At 55.5% G+C, this 24,208-nt stretch overlaps 1 protein-coding gene across 6 annotated transcripts in view; it reads left to right on the top strand.

Annotated features, from left to right (window-relative positions):
• The window catches only part of SSBP3 (single stranded DNA binding protein 3), a 163,566-nt gene that overhangs the window by 117,698 nt on the left and 21,660 nt on the right, over nucleotides 1–24,208 (top strand). For 2 of the 6 annotated variants that reach the window (XM_059374833.1, XM_059374834.1), the window contains exons 6-7: nucleotides 19,575–19,655; nucleotides 20,562–20,621. The exons of 2 other annotated variants lie outside the window; for them this stretch is intronic. In XM_059374833.1, coding sequence (XP_059230816.1) covers nucleotides 19,575–19,655; nucleotides 20,562–20,621 — 141 coding nt within the window. The remainder of the gene's footprint in view (nucleotides 1–19,574; nucleotides 19,656–20,561; nucleotides 20,622–24,208) is intronic. 2 more of the 6 variants (XM_059374835.1, XM_059374836.1) reach the window with 1 other exon arrangement.

The raw sequence follows: 24,208 nt of genomic DNA, 5'->3' as shown, positions 1-24,208 counted from the left end.
ATCCTGTCCTTATTTGGCCACTTCCAGCCACCATCAAACAGAGGTAACTTTTGGATCCTCTTGAGTGGAGGTCTTTTCTGAACCCCAGGCAGGATGAACCCACCAAGAGTTGGGGCGGGGGTGGAGGGTGGACATGGAGCCAGGGACCTGTGTGCCCCAGACTCTCTACTTCCTGGGTGACTTTGTCTGACTTTGTCCCCACCATACCCTCCTCAGATAAGGACATTGTTTTCTAGTCAGTCAGGTGAATACGAAGGCAGAGGAGGTGCTTCCTGGCTGTGATCTGACCCCCTCGGGCTGGGTCAGTGCTGAGGGGAAAGGGTATCTCTCTGGAAGGAGGTAGTGACTGCCCATTTCCGGAGTAGGCCAGCTCACGACCAGAATATCAGCTATCGATGCGGCCCCTGCCTCGGCTCTCCCGCCGCTGCTTTGCTATTCGAAGGGAAATAGAGATGCTATCGGGTTTAATCGGCTGCCAACAATTGCACTTCTTCCCCTGCTTGGCCGCAGTCTGCGCGGGCAGCTCTGCGGCTGAGGGGGTCTTTGTACCAGGATAGCCGGCCTGGGTTGGCTGACTCAGCTGCGACCAGATCCTGTCCCCCGGTGGCCGGCCCAGTTTTCACATCAGGACTTCACCCCCAGTTGGTGCCAAATTTTGAAGCCAGTGGGGCCTCCCAGGTGGGTTGGTGGGTAGACAGCAGCTGTCTACCCATCCCCCCAACTCCAGCCCCACAGAAAGGAACACAGGAGACTTACTTCCTTAGACTGCCAGGCTGCGAGGCTACTCCTGGGGTCGGAAGGTATGGCCATCCAAGCCTTAGGTTCCATCCGTTGGCTTTTTCTTACTTAGTGTTGAGGGGTCCTGTGGTACGAGACATGTCTGATAGCAAGTTGAGGGCTGGTGGAGAGATGGTTCAGGGCCTGGCCTGACCATACTTCACAGTATTGGGGAGTATTTTGGGGTTCTTGGGGTTATGGTAGAATTTAGCCAGGACGTTCTACTTCTGTGCGTTCCTTGTAAAAATACACCTTCATCTTGGCATCCCCAGCATCTGGCACGCACAAAGGACCCGGGGAGTGTTTGAACTGAGTTTATTCGTGCTGTTCACGTTACCAGTAGTAGAGCCCCGTCAGCCTCAAAACTCTAGATCCTCATTCTCTCCAGGCTTGGAGGGTCCAGGGGCCGCATTCTGGAGTGGGGAAGGATACAGAAGATGAGAGCCTGAGGACATCTGTTCTAGTCCCCTGCTTATCCATACACTTGCTGAGTGACCTTGGGCAAGTTGCTCGCTGTCTCTGGACCCCAGTTTCCTCGCTAGTAGATGTAGCAGGGTGGACCAGATGGTCTCTGAGGGCCTTTCCAACTTGGATTTTCTGCTTGGGATCCAGATGGGTTTTACATAATCAAGCAGTGGCATTTTTTTTTTTTTCCATGCAGCTTAAGTCAGTTGGGCTGTACATCTGGCAGACTCTGCTTAGTTTTGGCCAGGCCTGCTGGTATGAGTGGGCCCCCTCCCAGCTCCTTGGCCCTAAGGTAGTTCTAAGGGAGGTGCCCTTCAGTGAGGATTTCTAGGTCTGGAGCTGGGGAATGGCAGGAGGGCAGGGGTCACGAAGAAGGGAGCACTGAGTACAGACTGTTTTTGTTCTTGTTTTGTTTCAAATTCCAGTGATTGTTTTCAGTTATGTCGTGTTTTTAGACGTGTGACTTACTTTCATTTTGATCACCACACTTCTGCAGAGGGGAGGCATGGCTGACTGGGGGAGAGAGACTGGGAGAGGACTGACCTGCTCAGTGAGCAGCTACGGGCCATAATCGGGGTTTCAGCCCAGGCTTGCTGGCTCGGGACCTCAGTGTTCTAACTCAGTGGTCAGATGCATGTCTGGTTGTCTAGAGAGAGAATAGAGAACAAGAGAAAAGGAGGGAAATGATGGAGGGAGAAAGAGAAAACTCTAGCCATCGTCTCTAAAAAGCAGGCAGTGTTTCTGCTCTGATGCCGGCCCTGATTGGTTGGTTGTGGCTGCTGGACCACTGTTGGGAGTAATTCTAGAGCCGTGTGTGGGCTCAGCGGATATTGGTAGGCGTTGTCTGCCGTGAACATGCAGATGTAGATGGTAGTATGTGACCTCTGAATTTGCCATCCCTGATCGAGGGCAGACTTCGTACAGATGCAGAATGGATTGTATAGATGCAGAATGGAGGCCCAGAGGCAGATGGGACTGTGGTTTGTGATAGCGATCAGCCCCCTCTGTGAGGGCATGGGGCTTGACTCTTGGCCAGAGCTGATCAGTCCTGGTCTGTCCCCAGGAGCACAAAGCTTAGCAGAGAGGCTTGATGGGTAACATGCCCTGGAGCAAGAAATGAAGGGGCCTGCCTGCCAAGGGGCTTCCTGGAGGCCACATTCTGGGGTGGGGTCCCAGTGAGGGGTAGGATAGGTAGTTGCTCTGTAGGAGACATGGCTGGAGAGTTTGCTGGTAGCTTTTGCTGGACCTTGTGGAGAACTGTGGGCTCCGTCCAGAGGTAATGGAAGCCACTGGAGCACCCTGGTCTGGATAACGCCTGGGCCAGGTCTGTGTTCCTGAATAGTTCACTCTGCACTGGCTCTGTCCGCTCTTCGGAGGCGGGAACCTAGGGGCAGACCACACTGAAGTTGGAGACTGGTGTTGCCGAGATCCAGTCAAAGGATTAAAGAGCAGGTCTTCTCTGGAAGAGACGGTCTTGGGGGAACCCAGGCTCCCATTGCCAGAAGCTCATCATGTTCTGCTGTGAACATCCCTAGATAGTTTCTGTTGTAGTGGGACACAATAGGGGTTGACATGTCCCGTCCCCCAACGTCCCCATTCCAGTGAGTTCTCATTCTGGCCAGCCGAGCCCACCCACCTCTGAGGTCTTCCTCCAGAGAACCCTCCCCACCAGCTAAGGAGGAGTGGAGAGAAGAAGCATAGTCCAGAAACCTAAGAAAGCTAGACGCATGACCTTGGACCTTTCCTGTTGAGATTATAGGGAGCACACGCCTCATTTTTTGCAGAAGTAGCCGAGGTTTCTGTGGGAGAGGAGCAGCCTCAGGAAGTCTCTGATGACTGACTTGGAGTGTCTGAAGTTCGTCCACATAGAAGATACTCAGACCAGGGGCGCCTGGCTGCCTCAGTCAGAAGAATGTGCAACTCTTGATGTCAGGGTTGTGAATTTAAAACCCACGTTGGGTGTTGTAGAGATTACTTAAAGAAAGAAAGAAATCTTTTTAAAAAAAAAAAAAGATACTCAAACCTGACTCCTCAGCCCTTCGATCTCAGATCCTTCAGAGAAAAGAAGAGGGAGGCCAGTTTGAGTCTTTGGATGTAAGACCGTTCTACCACCTGCCTACTTAAAGTAGTGAGCTCCCTGGCACTCAGTGGTAACCAAGTAGAGACTCTGCCCAGTAGAGAGCCCTGGGGACTGAGCGCCTTGGGGTGGGATAGTGTGTTTCCAGGGAGGATCAAAGCCCAGTAAATAAGGGTTTGGCGGTGGTGGCCGCTTAGGCAGTTCCCAAGAGCTGGGTCGAGTGCTGTCCATTTCCTGCCTTCCTCTCTGGCGGCAAGCAGGCAGCAGCACAGTGAGTTGGCATTCCTCTTGCCAGAAAGCTGCAGCGGCAGGAAAGACCTCTCTGCTGACTAGAGCCAGGGTGGGACGAGGAGAGGCTTGGGAAGAAGCAAACCACCTTGTTTGTATGGTTTTCAAAGTCTGCAGCAAAGGGAGGACTTGGTGGTGGGGGATGGGGGGCATGGTTCCGTATCTGATGGATGGTCAGTCTGAGGCCAGGACCTAAACCACGTGAGGCCCAGCAGACTTGCCGGTCATCGTGTAGCCCGTTGGCCAGACATGGTCTCTAAGGCCACAGTGACCTAATCACGCAGCCTCAGTGAGCACTTCGGAAAAATGAGGCAGCCCTGTACCCACCCTCAAGGGGCTCACAGTCTGGTGGAGGAGGCAGGGAATGATTACACCAATAGTCCAGTACCACAGGGGGCAGGCGAAGGAGCATCTGGCCTAACCTGGGGTCCATCTGGGAAACTTCCCTGAGGGGCTAACCTAGAGGAGTGAGGTCTGAGCAGGAGGCAGTGGATGGCAGGAGGCCTGGAGAGATACTTAAGCTTAAAGACAGGGGAGCCTTGGAAGGTTCCTAAGAAAGGAAGTGACCGGGTTCCAGGAAGACCCAGTAGCCTGGAGGGGCTGGACTTGTGGCAGGCTGCCATTGTGTAAGTGTGGATTCCAGGCTGTGGTCCCGGGGGCGGGGAGTGGCCCGGCCCTGGGCAGCAGTGGTGCCTCAGTGCAGTGGCCTGTGCCTCCATGCCCTGAAATCACAGTGTCTTGCTGGATGTGGGAGTGGGGAGAAAGCAAAGCTGGGAGGGTGTGCCCAGGGTTCTGACTTGCACTGGACTGCGGGGTACTGAGAGGCTGTCACGTGCCTCCTACCCTGTCAGACCCTTCACCTTCGAAGGGAGGGGGCCTGGCGTGTGGTCCTGTGGCTGCCCCCTTGCCCCTTGAGGCTCCCAGCCCATGCTCTCAGGTCCTAAAGTAGACCTGTCTGACCTCCTGCTGCAGTTGGTAGAACACTCTAGATTAGGAAAGGTATCCCGGTGTGTGATTCCATTTGACCCTGGGAGGTAGGCCTGAGAGCTAACAGCATTTCCACTCAGGATGAAGAAACTGAGTCTCCCATTGGCCGGAGTTGCTCAGGGAAGATGGGTGTGGACCAGGTGGTAGGCTCTAGAGCTTCTCGATGAATGCCCTGTCTTGGGTGAGGAGGAGCAAGTCCCCTCCCTTTCTGGGCCCCACGCTCTGGTCCCTGACCCTTGCCCTGGCTCCATCACTGAGGGTAGGATGGGTTCCTATTGATGTGCTGTGCCGGTCTGTGGGGGAGGAGGACAGAGATGCCGTGGGGGGTCGGGTTGGTCGGGGAGTGTGCCAGTACCTTCAGGGGGCAGAAACACCCCTCCTCCTCGCCCCTCACCCTGCTGTCTGCCTCCAGACTGACAGAAGGCAGGGTCACCCCTGCTGAGAAGGATTAGACAGGAGGCGGGGCACCCCAACTGCTGGGCGCTGGGCTGCCTCCACCCCAGCCCCACCTGTTCCAAGCCAACGGAGTGCCCCCAGTCCCGCAGCAGCACCCCCCCCTCCACACACACACACAGCAAGCCAGCAGTGGCTTTAAGCCCAAAGACTCCTGCCCTTGGTCGTGGATATCCTGGTTTGAGTCTAGCCCTGTTGCCAGACTGCTGGGTGTCCTTGCAGGGCCATCCTCCCCTCTCTGGGCCTTAGGTGCCTTAGAGGACCCTGGCTGCTGGGAAACCCTGTCACCTGAGCTGGCCCCTGGCCCCGCCATGGACCCACACACAGCTCTTCCCCCCTCCCCCACAGCCCCCCAACAATTGCCTGGCCTGTGTGGAAAGGCCAGGGCAGGAGAGAAGGTGGGGGGAGGCTTTTCTTCTTGCCAACACCACATCCACAAAGGTCAGGCTGTGTTCCCGCCCCACCCGGCAGCCAGCCTGGTGCCTAGCATCTGCCCAGCGGCAGAAGACCGTGCCGGGGCTCCTAGCAACCGCGGACAAAAGGTTACTCCTGACGTGCCAGGCTGCCGGCCCCCTCGCCCTCCCTTTGGAGAGGAAAACAAAGTTGTGGCCTTGACTGGCGCGTGTGCCTGTGTGCACGCGTGCGGGCGTGTTTGTGTCTGTCTGCACACTCGGGCCACCTCTCCGCCCCGCCGACAAACGTGAACTCCGCGTGTCACGCCGTAACTCTCGCTGATGAAATGGAAAGTTGGACATAAATCAGTGTCTGCCGCCCTGTTAGCTACGCACCAGCAGCCAGTGCCTGGGAGGTTTGCTCAGTAACAAAGCACCGGGCCTCTCTGCGGGCCTCGGCTGCCCCCTAACGCGGAGCTGGCCCCGCAGCGGGGAAGCCCAGCACCAGGGAGCCCAGCCACTGGTGGCCTTCGCCTCCCCGCTGAGGACTTCCCCTGCCACAGGTCTCTGCTCCCTTTGCGGTGAAAGGAAAGGGAGTGCTTTCCAGAAGGACCCTGGGACCTGGGAGGCTCGCACTAGTTCTTACTGCTGCTCCTAAAACCCCTGGACACCCCAGGGTATCCCTTCTCTCCTCCTGAGCTGTGAGCTGATTTGGGTCTGACTTTCAGGGATCCCGTCGTCAAAGATTGGTGTCAGCAACCCCTTCACCCCTCGGGTTTTAAAAGCTTGGGCCAATTTATTCTTTTCCCCTTTAGTCCTGGTTTTTTTACTTTGGATTTCTCTTAGATTAGATTCCCCCCCTGCGCCTGGGAGCTGCTCTGCCGTTGTTGTCCTGTCCCCTGTCCCAGCGCCATGACTGGGTTTGTCGCTGCCCTCCCCCTGCCACCCCCGCCATGATCCTCCTGCCTTTCCAGAGGGTGGAGGAGCCCCCTGTGTTTTTGTTTTGTTTCTTCATAGTTGGCGGAGGGGGTAGACCCTTCTGTGTTCCTGCTTCCACCTTCTCTGCAGATCATGCTGAGGGTTTTTTTTCCCCCTTTAAAAAAAAGGTCACATTCCTCAGCCCTTGTAGCAGAAGAGGTTGGAGGAAGAGAATTCCAGTGGAATCCTATAATAACATGCCTTGGCATTATGTGGCTCAGGCTAGACCCCCCTGAATAAGATCACACCACGCTGAAGGAAACTGCCCTTTGGGGAGTCTGGGCTGGGCCAAGGGGCCGGGCCAGGGTCAGAGGGCTTTCTCACATTTCGCCAGGTGCTAATTGTGAGGTGCTGTTCTGAGAGCTGGGATGGAGCAGCCCATCCACAGGGCTGGTTTCGGGCTCCTGTCCTGCTTTTGCCCAAGTGAACTCCTCAGCCCGCTCAGCCTGCCTTTCCCCGGAACCTCTCCCTCCCCCAGATAAGGTCTTGGAATAAATGAAGGCCCTGGGCCAGACCCACTGGTTGCCCAGCAAGCCCCTGTCTCTTGCTAATACCCAAATGGGGGTGGTTACACTTGGTAAGAGTATGGCTGGGGGACCACAGCTTTTATGCAGTGTTCTCTCCAGGCTGGGTGCTGGGCTTCCTGACTGGGGGCCACCACATCAGCTCTGCACGCAGTGCAGGGATGGGGCATCAGAGGGCAGCAGCCCTGGGAGAGGCCTCCTATGGACACCTTGGAAGAGGGCAGCGCAAGGTGTGGTGGCTGTGACCGCGAGCTTAGGAGGAGGATCCCTGACCACCCCCCTCCCCCCAGTGCCACTTCCTGACCATGTGTTCTGGGGAGGTTACCTGACCTCACTGGGCACTGGTGTCCTTAGCTATGCTGAGAGCACTCATTCATTAAATCACAGTGCCTCCTTGGCGGGGCTCTGGTAAGGACGGACTCTGCATAGAAACATGGAGCTGTGCTCAGTGCTGGTTTACTACTGCCGTGGAAACACACCCGTGGGCTTTAGGATCCACATTGATGAGCACCTGGACCCCTGGAAGCTCATCTGCCATATTCCTCTCCCTCTCCCTCCCCACTCCCCCCTCCCCTCAAGGCCTTCCATCCTTCTGGGAGGCCCTGGGCTGGCACGTGAGTTGCCTTGAGAAAGTCTGCTAACCCATCTGGGCGCCATTGCTTCACCAGACAGCTGGGGTGAAGGTAGCCCCAGACTCCCGGGCGCCTCTGAGGAGCCAGGAAACGAGGCCCATGAATCCCTGCCTGGTGCCCGGCGTGGCTAAACACTCAGGTGTCTGTCTTGGGGACGCATATAGGTCTGTCCTGGGGCTGTTCTTTTCTCAGAGCTAGGGGTCACGGCGGAGCTAGGTCCCGCAGCTCGTCCAAGGGCACGGGCCACTGTAGGTGCTCTTCATCCAAGAAGGGGCTATTCCTAGAGGCTTAGCACAGCTTTGGTGGCAGTGGCACGTGGGAGAGGTTCTGGGTGTTTCCGATGGGTATTAGACTTTCAGTTACACCGATGTGTTTGGGACCTAGCAAGCACAGGCCCCTTTAATGTGTTACCTCACTTAATCCTGCCCTACGTGGCTTAACTCCTTGCTCCCCGGTCCACCAAGGGGGAGTTCAGGGGAGGTAGAGGCAGGGAAGCAGGTTGTATGGCCGGGAGCTTCTCATTCTCTTCCTGCCGGGCTCATTAATATGAACTCTTTTTTGCGAGTTCATGTTGACTCTCCCGCCCAGGCATTTGGGTCTTTGCTGGGCATCCTGAGTTCTGTTACCAGCTGGCCTCACCTGGGTGTCATTTGAGTGTCCACTCCCCACCTGTGAAGCAGGAATAACTTCTCCCTACTTCACAGGCTAGGACTTTGGAAATGCAGTCGGAACGAAAGGCAGATCAGAATATCCGCACCAGCCCTCCTTCCCAGAGACTTGCGTTCAGCCATCTGTTCTTTCAGTACACATTTGAGTGACAGCTCTCTGCCCAGCCCTGCGGGCCTCCCACAGTCGGGAGGCCAAACGGAACTGGTATACAGGGCCCTGTTCATAGTCCATGGGGCTGACCCCAGCTCTTCCTATTGATGATGTCCTTGTGTTAAAGACACAGAGTCTGGGCTCTTGGTAAGATACTCACAGGTCTTTGTGATCTAAGCCCTGCTACCCTCTCGCCATTACTGGACCAGCTGTTGATCCCCACGATGGGCCAGGGCCGCTGCTCTTAAACCCAGCGTCTGTACCTCCAGCATGACTGTGTGGCCTCTTCTGTAGACAGCAGCATTCTCCCCTGCCTTTCTAGAAGGCTCTTCAGTCTCAGGTCAGTGTTATTCAGGAGACTTGGGCAACGTCTTGCCCTATCCTTGCCCCAAGAAACACATGCCCCGACAATGAGTCTGATGAAGAGCCTCGTCCTCGGATCAGTCCCGAGAAACTTACTCGAGAGCGTGGAGAAGTGCAGTCAATTCTGGGGCCGTGGCTCTACCGTTCTGGGCCTTAACCTGCCTGTGTGTGACATGCAACCCCATTAGGGGGCAGGCACAGGAAGGGCAGTGGCAAGCAGGGGAGACCCGGCTCCTGTCCCCTGGGACATCAGAGGCTTTTGGGGCAGAAGAAAGAAGTGTCCATGTCAGGGGCCAGACAACTCCAGAAGAGTTGGCTGAAGCGCGCTCAGCATCAGGCTGGCTGCTGGAGGGCCGTGCCTCCAGCCCGAGGCACGGCAGGCCAGGAGGCAGCACCCTGGGATTAGGGTCCTGGGAGAGCCTAGTCAAAGAAGCAGGTGCTCCCAAAGGATTCCTTAAGGTGGGGGAGATCTGATCCACCTCCTCTGCTGAGGGTCAGTTCTCAGACTGGACTGAGTACTTGACTCTCAGTATCTTAGTTCTCCAGCTTTCTGGGAGGAGGTGAGTAAGAATGACAGGGGTGGGACACAGTGCTCCTGGCCATGAATCTGGGGCACTTCCAACAGCTCCCCCACTCCTCCCTGCACACACTCACTTAGCTGTCCCTTGTGCTTCTGTTGAGGTTTGCCCAGTTGCATAACCCACTGCCCGGTGACTCTGGGCGGGCTTCCTAAACCTCTTTATTCCCAGAGTTCTGGTTCTTTCCCTTGCCCCATCCTGTTGCTTCTGCTTAGCTGAGGAAGGAGGATGAGCTCTTGGGCCATTCCCCAAGCTGTTTTGTCTTTGGGGAAGAGGAGGCATGAGACCGTCCAGGGAGCTACAAAGCACAGGGAGAACCGTGGCCGACTTTCCTGTTGCCAGCTCAGCTGTCTTCCGCTCAGTGGACAAAAGGGGATGGATTCTGGCATTCTGGACATGGGGCTTCCAAAACCCTGTGCCATCCCTTCCAAATTGGATATGATGAGATCCTTACTTTGTGGATCGTCTTTCGGGGTACGAAGGGGTAGCAGGGTGAAGGCTGTGTGCATGCATGTGCTGGAGAACTTAAAGTAGAGCAGGAATTCTCTGGGTGGATGAGGCAGTGCTTTTTAATATGCACCTCGCTTTCCCTGTGCCGCTGTGATTAACAGCAGAGCTTGAGCGCTGGTGAGAGTGAAATCGAGGCTGGCGGGCAGGAGCAAGACGTATCTTTGCAGCTTTATCCATTTGCAGAGCAAAAGGCAATCTTTTGATTTGGAGTGGGGGGGGGTGGGGATTTGGTTCTCTTGGCAAGGTTAGGTGTTTCTAGGGATCAGCATGCTTCTGGATCCTGGGTCTGTCTCTACCCCTCCGGCTTACCCACAGAGTTGGTCTCTATCGCAGTGAGTCTGTGTCAGGAAGAGAGAGGTTTGCTCTCTGGATCCTGGCCAGAAACCCACATGGCTAGGACTGGGTGTTGGAGACCTTTCCCCAACATGAAAGAAGGCTAGCTGTTCGAGGCCAGAGTGTGGCTTAGTGGGAGAGTTAGCTCCCGAGACAGCCATGAACTCAGTTTTCCTGTGGCTACAAGTCTTGATTTCTAACTTGAGAGGCGCCATGGAAACATCTTTGGAAAGGAACGGAATGGATGTGTAATTCCCAAGACCTAGATCTGATTGGCACGCTCATGCAGGAGCTCCTAAGGGTTAAGGGCCCTGCTTCTCATCCTGGAGGGCCCAGCCCCAAGGTCTCCATCTTATGCCCACGGCCCTCCAGCACTATGGCCACACTGCCCCTACAGCTTAGAGGCCAGTCTCTCGGCCCAGAAGCCCCTTCTCTTTCTTCTCTTCCAGAGGACACCTGTTCCTCCTTCCAGGCCCTGCCTCAGTGTGCTAATTATCTCACTGCTGCCTTCCTGCTCTCTAGGGCGCCTAGTTCTGTGCCTGTTGAGGTGCTGCCGTGGTAATAGACACCTGGGACACTGGTCCACAGTACTGCTTGTTCACGTGTGTCTGGTGTTTAGGGCACCCTCAGCCCAGGGTGCTGGGATCCAGTGGTTGGATACACTCCCAGATGGACTGGGTCCCGTGTGTGCTTTTGTCCCATGTCCCTGAAAAGGATGCCTGGTTATACAGACACAGGCACATACAAAGAATCTCCAGCAGGGGAGCCCCAGAATTTTAGTAGCTGGAGGCATGGTCATCTCTCTTCTGCCCCCCACCACATTCCAACCATAGCCCTTCAAGGTAGAGGCCCTTCCCAAGATGACCCTAGAGAAATTCACCACAAAGGAGAGGGTCACACAGTGTGAATCTGCTGAAAAAACTAAGGGCTGGAATCGAGTCCCCAGAATGTTCTATGTTGGCATTCGAGGGATGAGCTCGTTCCCCAGCACTGTGGTGAGAAGGAGGCTGGGAAGGTACTCTGGGGCCAGCCAGCTGGATGTGAATGCTGGCTGTCCTGTTACAAGGATGAAAGGTTATTTGTGCAAGACCAGTGGTTAAGAAAACTGGGGCTCTGTGACTGGCTGCATGGCATCATGGCAGGAGAACCACAGCTCGGGTTTGCTGACCCCTGGTCCAGCTTTCATTCTGTTCATCCGCAGTGGGAAAAATCGTGGCTCTGATAAATAATACTGTAATGTCATTGGACTTCAGTTTCCTTATTCTCCGTGGGGTTAATTTTTGCTTCATTTGTCTTATTGGGGAGATCTGAGGCTAACAGTCAGAAAGTAGATATGGTACTGTTTTATTTTACCTTGAGGATTTTTTTTTTTTAAGATTTTATTTATTTAACAGAGAGAGATCACAAGTAGGCAGAGAGGAAGGGAAGCAGACTCCCTGCCAAGCAGAGAGCCTGATGTGGGACTCGATCCCAGGACCCTGAGATCATGACCCGAGCCGAAGGCAGAGGCTTAACCCACTGAGCCACCCAGGTGTGCCCTACCTTGAGGATTTTAAAAGACCCCAGTTTTTCCCCCTTTTCCACCTTGAAACCCATTCCCTATCCCAAGGGTCAGCATATACTTTCTTGTCTTTCTTGTGAAGGACCAGATAGTAGATCTCTGAGGCTTTGTGGGCCATCTGGTCTCTGTCACAACACTGACATTGACAGACAGCTGTTGTGTGACAGCAGCTGTGGACTGGGCACAGATGCGTGTGGCTGTGTTCCGATAAAACTTTATTTGCAAAAGCAGGCAGCAGGCTGTATTTGGCCATGAGCCAGTTTGCCAGCTTCTCCTCTGGCTCAGCATGGGAGCCGTGCTCTTGGGGTCCCCACCCTGCAGCTGACCCCAGCCTCCGTTCTGGGTCTGCAGCATGGTGCAAGCCACCAAGCCTGGCCCTGGGACTGGTGAGATGGAGCTCAGTCTTCCTGTCTGTGCGAGGGCTGGGGGAAGAGGCGGGGGCGGGGGGCAGTACGTGCCGGAACTCTGCATTAGGTCTTGGACGCTGCCACTACTTTCATTTGCCACGCTTCCTCCCTTTGTTTTGAAAACCAACGCCTGCTGATTCTGCGTCTCTGTGGGGCAAGCGGGCCTCATGTCTGCTGAGAACGGTCGCTGAGCACCTCCTGTGAGTGTCTTGGCACCAGATTCACAAGTATGCAGACCTCTCGCCCTTGCCGTCCACCCAGCCCCATCCCAGCTCCTTGGAGAGGTGCAGTGAGAAGCGGAGGTCAGCTGGGGACTTTGCTCAGACAGAAATCAGATTCTTCTGCTGATCTTTGCCCAGAGGGGACCTTGGTGGCCTTATCAATTGCCGATGGTATGCAGATGTGACCCCAAGGGGGAGACGTCTGCCCTCCCTCTAACCGGCCATCTCCCCACCATCCCAGGAAAAGGGGCTGTCACCACTTCACTTCTCTCTGGCAAAACCCATCCTCCTGGTCTGGTGCCTCCAGAGGGTTTTTTGATTCCCGTGGGCTCATGTCCTAGGCAGCCCACTGCCCCTGACGTGGAGCTCTTGGAGTGGGGGGGTGTGGTCATGCCGTCAGGTGTGGCCCAGCTCAGCCCCCTGAGGACCGGCTGGGTGTGTCCTGGACTCACACTAGGTGGACACACAGATAGCTCAGGCTCCCTCTGCCCTCGAGTTGGTCATCTCAGCTCCAGTTCTGGCCTATACCTCCCACATACACACACACAGAGAAGCTTCTATGGAGAGGGGATGGACAGAGGCAGGAGAGGAAAGCAACGGTGCGAGCCATCTCCTCTGCTGAGGTGCATGTTAAAGGGGAGGGGCGGCTAAAGCTTTCCCTCCCTCATCTAGCCACGTGGTCAAGTTCACGCTCCAGGGACGAGGTGGACTGCACCAGCGGACGTGGTTGGGGGGTAGTCAGTGGCACTCGGGCACTCCTTGGCCCCATCTCCCCAGAATGGGCTTAGGCCATTTTCTATCAGCATTTGTGTCCAAGGAGCAAATTGGATTGTCTGCCACATGCCTTTTACCATGTGTATAATTAATGTAATTTTATATTCTCTCAATTAAAGTGACACGCCCAACAGGCAGATGACACAGGCCCCTAGTAATATAAGTCGTCTGTCTCCGCAGCCTGTCGATAAAACATGCCCCCAGCCTTGCCAGGCTGGCGGCCAATGGCCCCATAAGTGAGGAGGGATGAAGATGTGTAGAGTGTTGGGTCTCTGAGACACCTGAAACTTCCAAATGCCATCCCCAAAGGCCTCCTGTGAAGACAGAAGGCAAATTTTGGCCAGTGGTAAGCATGTAGCATTCTGCGGCTTACAGAGCATTCTCCTGGCTTTCCTGTGAGGAACCCGAACTCCATGTCACCTGAACTCCTCCCCTTTGAAGATGAGCAGCCCACACCCCAGGAAGACAAGGCAGGACACCAGCCCGAGTGCCCTGGGCTCTGGAGCCCAACATTTGCCCTGGCCACAACTCATTCTCATATGTGTTCTTTCCCCGGCTCGCCTCTGCACCCAGAAAGCCTGGAGTTAAGCCTCAGCTCTCTTTCCCTGACAGTCCATGCTTTCTAGTAAGGGAAAGGCAGCCTTGGAGAGTGTGAAGTGGCGCCAGGTGAAGGAGCAGTGAGTTTTAGAAATATTGAACTTAGCACTTAGCTTTTATTATTTTTCCCCTTTAAAAAAAAAAATACTATTTTTTTGTTTTAATTTGACTTTTAATTTTAAAGCGCTATCCTCTCTTTTCTGTGAGAATCTTTAGTTCAGAGGACCAACTCAATAACCTCATTGGTACTATTCCGTGTCCCTTAAACTCTGAGGGGTTAGATGTGTCCACCCAGGGGCCAGCTCACTGTGGCTGTGGGGTCTGCGTGTTGGCCAATCCTCTCTGCCCTGTCCGGCCCCTGCCCAGCATGTGCACATGGCGGGGAAGGCCGTGCCCATGCCCTCAAGCAGCCTGCGTGGAGTCTACGGATTGGCACAGTGTCTGAAGAGGAGCGTCCTGTGTAGGCTTTCAACAGGCTGAGGGGGGCGCTCCCAGCAGAGCGGGCCTCACTGCTGCTTTCCCCATAAATGGGCAGTGAGGGAACACCGGAACATGAGGAGTGAATGCACGGCCACGGAAGCCTAGGGACCTCCGGCATGCCTAGCGCTGTCACCTGCACCACCCCACTGCAATGTCCCTTTTTCCTCCTGAGGGAACTGGACTCACCATGTGCCCCGGAGATGCTGGGAGCGGCTGCCAGCCAGGGCCATGGAACCTGAAGCGTTAGCCATCGTGCCATAAGCCCATGTACCTCCCCAGGATGGCTTCGGGGGAAGTGCAGGGACTCAATCAAGCCAGCTGTGACCCAGAGGCATGGGTGGCTCATGCTGACACTCTGAAATGCCTTTCTGCAGAGACCATGGCTCTCTTATGCCATGGGGCTGTTCTGCTCCCCTCCCCGTCTGTGACAAGAAAGCCTCTCTCACTGAACTCTCAGTGTCACACCGTTGCAGAACCTCCCAGGCCCCCAGGCCCCCAGGCCCTGCTTACAGGGCCCTCGGAGGCTGTGAGATGGGACATTACCCAGCGCTGGAACTGCAGGGAACAAAAGGAGAAGTGCGGGAGTTCTGGATCTCCAGTCAGAGATGTTGGGGCCCTGGAGACAGAGTGGCAAGTCCATTAACAGGGTCTGGGGCAGAATGAAAGCCCAGGCAGGAAGTAGGCACATTTTCCGCTCCCTTCTCCCAGATTTGGTTATGGGGTTTCCCACTTGGGGTCTCTCCCTGGTGCAGGCCTCCCTGGCGTCACCCCCCTGCCCCGCCAAGGGGGGCAGTGCCCTGCAGTGGAAAGATTTCTGACCAGTGAGGGGACCTCAGTTCTCAGCCCAGCTCCCCATTGGCCTTCCTTCTACAGCCACACTGGGCCTCAGTTTAACTGACACCTTCTCTTGGACACCATGGCATTTTAAACGGACACAAGCTCATTTGTCACTGTGTCCTCATCCTTCTCCCCAGCTAGCCTGACCTGTCTGATGCGCCTCCATCACCCACCCCCAGGATATGGATGGGGCTGGCTGGACCCCTGAGGTCAGCCTCCAGAATAAGTATGTGGATGAGTGACTGGCCGCAACCCCCAGCCTTGAGCCTCTAAGATTTGTTCCTCATGCTCCATGTGTGACATGGAGGCACCCCTTGTGGGCTTGGTGGAGTAGTGGGCCAGCTCAGACCCCCTGGAGTTCTAGAAGCAGACTTGGAGCCTGGTTCCACTGCTGAATGGCTTTGCCAGTGGCTTCACCCTTTTGAGGTATGAAACAGAGCAACTGCTAGCCTTTCCAGCCATGAGTCCAGGGTCGCGTGAGCTAATGCAGGTGACGTGCGGCTTTATTACTATCTCCATTTCTCTGACGAGGGAAGTGCAGTCAGTGGCTGAGTCCACTTTTCCTACAGTGGGCAGGAGTATGATTGTCATAAAGAGATCCCCCGGCTGGGATTAGGCGATGTGGCTCTGCCACCAGTGCATTCTCTGTGGTCTTGGACAGGTCACACCTCTGTGCTGGGCATCACTTTCTTCCCTGTAAATGCAGGGCACTGGGAGAAGTGACAATCTGTCAGGGCCACCCACTGCAGGCAGGTGTAGCTCTCCCCAAGCTGCCAGTGGGAGCCCCTACTTGGTTTGATCCAGTACTCTGTGCACCTCAGATGTCTGCCGATAACCATGTGCTCTATGGCATCCTGGGAGGGTGGATATGCTGTTCGTGAGTTGGAAATCCTTCGACATCTAAGCAGAGCTGGACTCAGAGGCTCTTTTTGGCCAAATAGGCTTCCAGATGCACCTAATGTTGGTTCTTCTGAAGCTTTCAGCGAATGCAAGCCAGGAGGCCCCATGGGGCAGCCGTCCTGTGTGGGAAGGTTCATCAGTACCATCAGTGTTTGGACTCCCTCCTTCTCCTACCTTCTACGTGCACCCGCTCCCCCGGCCTGCCGGATCCTTTCGGAGTTTGGGGAAGAGAAAAGCCCAACAACCCAAAGAAGGTCGGAGCCTCAAGCAAGGTCATTTGTGGTCTGCCTCCTCTGTGACCTTTTGACCAAGTGGGTAGGGAGTTGAAAAGACCATAAAGTCTGTCTTCTTAACACCTACCTGTTGGTCTCCTGTGGAGAAGGCATGGGAGGAGAGAAACTCCTCTTCTGGGTGCACTAAACCACAGGGCAGCAAATCCCGTTCCTCCTTGTGGAGCTGGGAACAGGTCTGTCATCGTCTTAACAGAAGCATCCATTTTCAGTGTGGTGCCCTGTTCTCTGCCCCAAGAATGCATCAGGCCTGCGGGGCACCTCCCTGTGCTGTCGCACACTGTCCCAGGGCCAGAGTCTGGACGCAGATCGAGTGGCAGACAGCTCCAGGCCAAGCGGAGGTAGCAGAGACCCAGAGGATGGCACTTTGTCTGGATGCGGGTGACCACCAGGAATCGATAGGCTTCTGCCTTCATGGAGGAAACACTTTTTGGCTCACTGAGCTCCTAACTGTGCTAGGTGCTGTGCTGGGAAGTACATGAGCGGAGCCCGGTCACCACGTACTCTGGGGTGGGACAGGAACCCCCTGCTTTGAGCCGCGTCTCCACCTGTCTCGAGATCATGGTGGGGTTTTCTCTCCAGGCAACTGGCCAACCTAGGCCAGCGTTCTTTTGTCCTCAGTGTTCCAAACCCGGGCTCCAAGTCATGGGGGAGACTTCTGAGAAGGCTGCTCCCTCCCCAGACTTCACAGTCCACTCACCACCTCTCCCTCCCAGCCAGAGAAGTTGCTGGACCAGCCCAGAGCCTCTCAGACCAGCCGTGCACTCCCGGCCCTTACTACTCATTGGCCATCTGTGTTGAGGGGGCTACTTGGAGGTGAACTTGTACCATAGCCACTTCTTCAGGGGCCAGTTACCAGAGTCTGGCAGGGAGCTTCTGAGGGAGGTAGAGAGATGAGGCACGTGTACTGGCCTGGCCTCTGAACGTCAGGGCGCCCAAGCAGCCATAATCTAGGGGCAGGAGACAACTTGGAATGGCCCTCCAGACCCAGTTTCGAGCACTGGCCCTAAGCAGGGGCCGCTGCTGGCTGAGGTCCCCTGTGGGTGGCAGACACTCTGGGGCGCTTTCCATACCTTTTCTACAGTCAGCCGTCAGGTCAGCTGCTGCTTGCCTCCCCTGGCTCACAGGGCCACAGGTGTAGGGGACCTGCCTGGAGACACGCCGCTCCCACCGAAGGAGCTCCAGATCCTACCAGGGAAGGGCCACGAGAGTTGGAGGGAGGAGGCACTTTCTTCTTGCCAAGAGCTGGGAACCAACAGAAGGCCTTTTGCCCCCTCTTGGCAAGTGGACCTCACCCTCGAACCCTCTTCTTCTGTTCTTTTTATTTTTCTTTTTTTGGGGGTTGGCTTTGAATTATCTTATTTTGTTTACATTGCACCCAAGTTTCATGGTACAAAAGACTTGCAGGTGCAAATATGTCCCGCCTTCATTAGCTTCCCCTCCCTTTTTAATTTATGTGATTTCAATTTTCCTTCCCTGTACTGTTAATTAGGGGACCCTCTAATCAGCGCCATTATCACAGTGGTATTCATGTTTAGGAAAGCCGCTAAACAAATGCTTGCAAAATTGCTAAATGGCTAATTAATGTCTGTTAATTAAGAAAATTGCTCATGGTAACAAACCATGCCGTTGCTGGCAGCCGCTAGAAAGACACACACTTGTTGAAATTAGTAGCGTGGCAGGTAGGGGAACATCTGCTCCACAGAGCTCTCCGGAAGTGAGCAGCCCCTCACTTGGCCAAGAAACTCCAGGCCTGTCCTCAGCGGCGCCCCCGCCTTCCTGGACGGCCCTCTGCTGTCTTTCTTTGCACACCTCTTCTCCCTGTCTCCGGGCCCACCGCCCAGTACCAGCCCCTCCACCCCGCCCTGGCTCCGGACTGTGTTTTCTGAGCAGGTGGGAGACTGGGCAGCCTGGCTTTGAGGGAGAAGGCTGACTAAGAGAATTCTACCTGCATCTTGAAGATTCTCTCTCCCTTTCCTTTTTAATGTAACCTCCCCCATCCCCTGTTCAGGTTTTGGACTTTTCTCAAAAACGACTTGGGAGAGTAATGATGGCATGATGTAGGGTAGAGAAGAGTGGATTAGGGTGAGCTTCTCGTCACCAGCCCCCGTGTCCAGCTCTGAACATCCCGAAGGCAGGAAGGAGCTTCCAAGATGGGCCTTTTGTGCTTTTTGATTGACCTGCAGTAGGAAATCCGTTTGACGTGGCGAACCAGTATACACAACACACGTATAAATGTGAAAAGAAGTGGGTGAAAAGATTTGCCTTTATACACACAGAGCTGTTAGTTTCTATTCTGTTTTTTTACTCCGTTCCAGGTTTTTAGGAAACAATGGTTGCAACCCACTAAATTGATTTCACCATCCACTAATGGGTTGCAACCCACAGTTTGACCCATCCTGTGGTTTGAGTGAATTCACCTGCCCATCTCTTCTGGGGGGAGCCAAGGTCAGCATAGCCCAGGGATTCTGGGGTCAGCTCAGGACCGTGGGTGGCTCATTGCTGGCTAGAGTGGAAAGCCCAGTACCTCCACCCACCCACCCAGCAGTCAGGGGCCTCCAGCCCCATCCTCCTGCCCCTCTGCACATGCCAGCTTGAGTTCTGGGCTACAGAGTCCAGGCGAGCCTCGGGGCCATCAGGCATCTCATCCTGGTTTTGTGGTCCACCAGTTGTGTGGCTGTGGCCAAGTTCCCTCATCCCTTGAGATCCAGTTTCCTCATGGGTAAAAAGAATGAGAAACCCTACTTCATGGGGCCCTTTAAAAGTGAAGGTGAATTAATAAAGTTCACGGCATGGGTTCTCTGTAACTGTCCTTTTGTTCCCTTGTTTGTTTGATCTCTGGCCCAGCCTGACTCCTCCTGTCTGTTCCCGTGCACCCATCAGGCCCCCTCCCCTCAGCAGTGAGGCCCAGGAGCCTGCATCCTGTCTGTGTCCCCCTCCAGACCGGAAGCTCCCCCAAACCAGGGCCTTGCTATGCGTCGCCATGCTCTCCAAGCCCATCACAACCAGCGTATTTAACATGGCAAACTCCTCTCCAGCCGTAGATGGTGCCCGGGCCCCCCGCTCCTGCATGCTTTGGCAAAGGAGCTGGGTTTTATTTCCCGTCCCTGTAAACCGCCCCGTGAGTGTGTTCATTGGCTTCTCTCCCTCCCGCTCTCTGCGCCCACCGTTGAGCCTGTGACCCAAGCCGCCGCGCACCTCCCCACCAGCCAGAGCCCGCACGCCCGCCCGCCGCCTGCCCTTCGTTTTGGTTTAATTTTTGTTCTTTTAAGCTTCTGCGCTTCTCCATGTGCTGTGATCTATAACCTGCCTCTACTGTCTGGCCTCACAGGGTCCTCCGGGGTCACAGCCCTCGCCGCACGCACAGCCTCCACCTCACAATCCCAGCAGCATGATGGGACCCCACAGTCAGGTAAAAAGCACTGTGGCTCGCCCGCCCGCCGGGGGGCGCGGGGCACGAGGAGGACAGAGCCAGCAGAGGAAAAACAAAAATCAAAAATGTGCTCTAGCCATTGCTTTTGAGTCTTTATGGACAAATGAAATTAAAAAGAAAAATTTTTCACCCCCTCCCCCCCAAAGACAGTCTTCATTCCTTGGACATCACACCCAGCTTGGATCTGAAACCAAAAGAAAAGCAAATATATTTCTGTGACCTTGTCAGCGGCCTTTATGTTTTTGTTTTTTCCTCTCTCACTTTTGGTTTGGTTTTTGAGTTTGGTTAACCATTTGTTCGTAACCGAAGCTGCATCCCTAGCCTTTCTCTGTGTGCGCTCTTGCTGCTCCTGCCCATCGCCCCGCACAAGTCAGGGAGCCCGCTGGCCCCTTACTGTTCTCATTGTGTCCCCCCACCCCAAATCCTCACTCCCCTTCCCCACCCCCTGTGTCAGTGGTTTCTGTGTGTGTGTGTGCGCACGCGCGTGTGTGTCCAGCTCTGTCCGCACACCCGGAACATTTTGTGTATGAGTCCCCTTTTGAGTCGCGATTTTCCCTTCCTGAGAGCAGAGGTCTCTTCCTCGGCCCCGCACCACTATAACAGCTCCTCCCTCCGCGCCCCCTGCCCAGGCCCAGCCGCGCTCTCCAGCCACCCAGAGTAAATGTCCACGGGCCCACGCGGAGTCAGGAGCCGCCCGTGCCGGGTGCCTCTGTTGTTCCCTCCACCCAGAGGAAGTTGTGCCCAGAGGGAAGAGGCCACCGGGAGAAAGAGAGTTGGAAAGATGGCCGGTTGTAACAAAACTGGACTTGGTGGCTTGGAGCACAGTCGTGTTTGTCCCTGGGCGGGAGTGCAGGCTGTCACTGAACTACTTCCCTGTAATTGCAGCCTTTTATGTCACCGCGCTACGCAGGCGGCCCCAGGCCCCCGATCAGAATGGGAAACCAGGTACTGTACCTTTTCATGTTCTCTCCCCCCTCACCCAGCCACCGTTGGCCCCCGCTGGACTGTGACACCAGTCCAAACTTGGGGAAAGGATTTGGAGGTGGAGGGACAGGTTTGAGTGCTGGAGATAGCTTACAGGCCGGTCCCCAAGGAGGTCCCTTTGTCCGCTCCATGTTCACTGTACAGCCCCTCTCCCAGCATTGCCTCTACCTCTCCTGGTGGGCTCTGGGCAGCAGAACAGAGTCTGGTGGTTCCTGGAGCCCAGAGGGCAGCAGCAGAAGCAGCCCCAGTGGGAATGCATGGTTTCAGCTATTCTAGGGAAGGTGGTAATGCCCCTGCCCCCTCCCTTCCAGGCCCTTCTTGGAAAAGGGTCTTCCTCCTTAATGAAGTTAATTGACAACGTGCATTTTTTTCCTGGAAGCTTTTGAGAATTGCCAAGGCTGGTAAATATAATCCTGCTATTAAGGGGAGAAATGGCCCGTAGGAATGCTTAGATCAGGAGCCTGGATGCAGCGGAGCAGGACGCTTGTGAGTTTCTAAGCAATGTCTGCCTGTTTCCCAGACCCAACTCAAAACAAGAAAGGATTTGTTTGTGTAATTAGAAAAGTGGTCCATGTATGGGGAGGGCTTCTCGGCCTGGGGTTGTGTGCCTTATGCTGGCCCATTAGGGTTGGCAGTTCTTAGGTGGTCTGGAGAAATCGGCGCCTGTGCCGCCATCCCTAGTTCAGCCCATCCGGGGGCGGGAAAGGAGCTGGAGAGGTAAAGATAAAATATCTTTTGAGGATCGACAGATTTAAAAGAAACTTAAAAAGAAATGTTAGGGAGGTTTCTTTTCATGCTGAAGTACTTTTTTACATAAAATTTTTCGAGTGACCTTGCAGAAACCCTTCAAAAGATGTGACTGCATCACCAGTGCCTCTAGCCCCTGCTGCCTCTGGAGCTTGGGAGTTCTCTTAGCAGCCAGAGCGGCCTTGTTGTTTCTGTTCCCGGAGCACTGCAAGGAAGGCCTCCCTCCAGGTGCTGAGCTGTAGGGCCCAAGGCGAGACCCTCATAGTCCGGGGCCACCAGATTATACTGTTAAAATGCCTGTTAGGTTTCCGGTTATTATTTTTTTTTCCACCTCCCAAAGTCTTTTGTTTTCTCTTTCTCTGACATGAGGGAGAGAGGTAGATAAGAATCAGACACCCAGCTTTTTGAACAAGGAGGGACCGTTGGGTATGCCCCAGAGGAGGAAACAGGTCAGAGTGGCTTCCTGGAGTCCTGCAGTCAGCCAGGTCAAGTGCGTCTGCAGCTCCCAGCCCAGCACCCTTCCTTGGCCCCTCACCCGGTTCATTTAGCGTTCAGAGTTGTGAATGTGCTGGCCCAGCTACCGCGAGGGTGGTCTCTGACGTCATGGGCGCGGGCCCCCACAGCACCTTCTCCCCCTGCCCAGTGCATCCAGGAGCTCTCCTTGGCCCAAACTGGACTCCTCCCCATGGAGGGAACAGATGCTTCCTTATCATCATTGTGGCCTTTTCTCCAGCAATTAGGGGACACGAGAGGAAACATGTATGTTCCTATTTATCAATTAAGCATGAGCCAGAGCCCAAGAGAGCAAACGGAGAATAAATCTGTTCTCTGCACCTCACATTACAAAGCAGTCAGAACCTTCCCCCCAAGCGCTGCCCCCCACCACCCTGCATTTGGGAATCTATACCAATTTCCAATTTGCTGTGGACTCAACAAGTGTTTGCCCTCCAGGGAGGGATGTGCCCCGTTCAGGGGTGTTGCACTTGGGCGGGGGGTGGGGGGGCGGCGGGCGGAAAGTGCCTCATTTGGCGGTGGAACAGAACCCTCGGCCACCCCAGTGCACTCAGGCCTAGCTGAGACTCCCGGGACCGCCTGTGGTAGGGCAGTGGAAAGGGCACTGGGTAGGGGACAAGAAGCTAAGGACTGCTGACCCGTCCTCTGAGCTTTACAAGGCTATCCTCCCACCTGCCTCCCTGGTGACAGATTTGGGGCCATATATAGAGGTGAAAGCATTGCTGTTTTTCCAGCGAGAGTCGGCGGGTGGGTGGGGAACAGTGGGGATCCGCGGGGCTGAGGAGAGGAGGACTGGGACCTGGGTTTCTCGGGCAGCCCTCCTGTACCCGTCCCAGAGGAGCCCCCGCTGGCCCGTGGCTGACGGGGGCAGGCAGCTGGGTGACCGTGCAGACGCTGCTTGGCCACTCCCTGGGCAGACGCTTCCTGCACCAGCCCCACAGTGCTGCAGGAGAGCTGCTGGCCTACTTCCCAGAGCCCGCGGGATGGCCCCAGAGCATCGCTTCCCTCTCAGGCTCCGGGAGCGCCACAGCGAGCGCTTTCAGCCCCACGTATGAGCCGTGCTTTTGCTTCTTCCTTATATTGGAAGGCCTCGGCTTCCTCTGTGTGAGACCTGTTATCTCGGTCACAGCACATCTGCCTTCCCTCGTAGAGGAGGCCGAGGTGGCCCTGTCCCCAGTGCCGGGTCACCCCAGTGAGGGCTGGAGGGAAGTGATTCCCAGACTCCCGCTGAGCAGGCAGCCCTGCTCTGCTCCCGGGTCCTGACAGAGCAGGGTGCGGGGACCCCAAGGAGGAGCTCCCCTCGAGGTCTGTCCACCTCCTTACTGGGCTACCTGGAGGGGGAGTGATTGCCCGGCTGCCACAGCTGCTTTGTCAGGGTCATAGGTGGGGACAGTCTGTAACCTGGATGGTCCCCTGTCCACCTTGACATCCTGGGGTCCCCCAAACCAGACAGCCTCAGAGGCAGGCCTGCCTTGGTCCTCTCAGGCCCCTATAACTAGGGTTTAGAAATATCCCAAACCCACAACTGGGCAGACCCAAACCGGTCAAGTGATTCAGAGCTGGAGACCTTGGGGAGAGGAAGCAGAGCTGGAAGAAAGCAAGAGGTCCGAAGAGCTAAGACCGGGGGCTAGAGAGACAGACTGTGAGTTAGAGGACAGCAGGTCCTCCCAGGTTTGCATGGCCTCCCATGAGTACCCCCACGCACTGGACACACACACACACACACAGCCAGCCCATTCTGGAGCTTGGAACAGTACTGAGAACTAGTCTCTTTGCTTACCACCACCTCGTTCCACAGCTGATTTGGAGGTCCCCGCTGGGCCATCCCCCCGGCTGAGCTCAGGACCAGGGGGTGCAGAGGGGGCGGCTGTCCCAATCCCAGGGGCCCAGCCTCTGAGAAGCGCTGGCGTCTGCAGAGGGAACAGGTGGTCCGCTTTCCCAGAAGCTTTCCCTCTCAAAGGCAAGGGCCTGTGATTAAGTCTTGAGGCACGGGGTTCCAGAAGCACACACTTCCCCTCCAGCTCTGCTGCTTCTTTTGTCCTTTTCTTCCCGATTGCTGCTGAAATCGCCTCAATCCCAAGTCAGTCCGTTTTAGCAGGTCCCCACCATGAGTGTGCCAGGCATCCACTCGGGAAGCCCGTGGCACCCTGTCCTCCCCTTCTTCGCAGCAGCCACACCAGCACCTGCCACTTGGAGCCGGCTCTCGGGGGGCAGCTTCTCCTTCAGTCTCCTGCTCGCCCCTCTCTGGGAGGCCTCTTTTTCACCCCTGGGGCCGGAAGGGGGCATTT

This window comes from Mustela nigripes, chromosome 14 (genome assembly GCF_022355385.1).
Source record: "Mustela nigripes isolate SB6536 chromosome 14, MUSNIG.SB6536, whole genome shotgun sequence".
NCBI classification, from domain to species: Eukaryota; Metazoa; Chordata; class Mammalia; order Carnivora; family Mustelidae; genus Mustela; species Mustela nigripes.
Note: the sequence above shows the minus strand (reverse complement) of the source record. Positions and strands in the feature narration are given on the sequence as shown.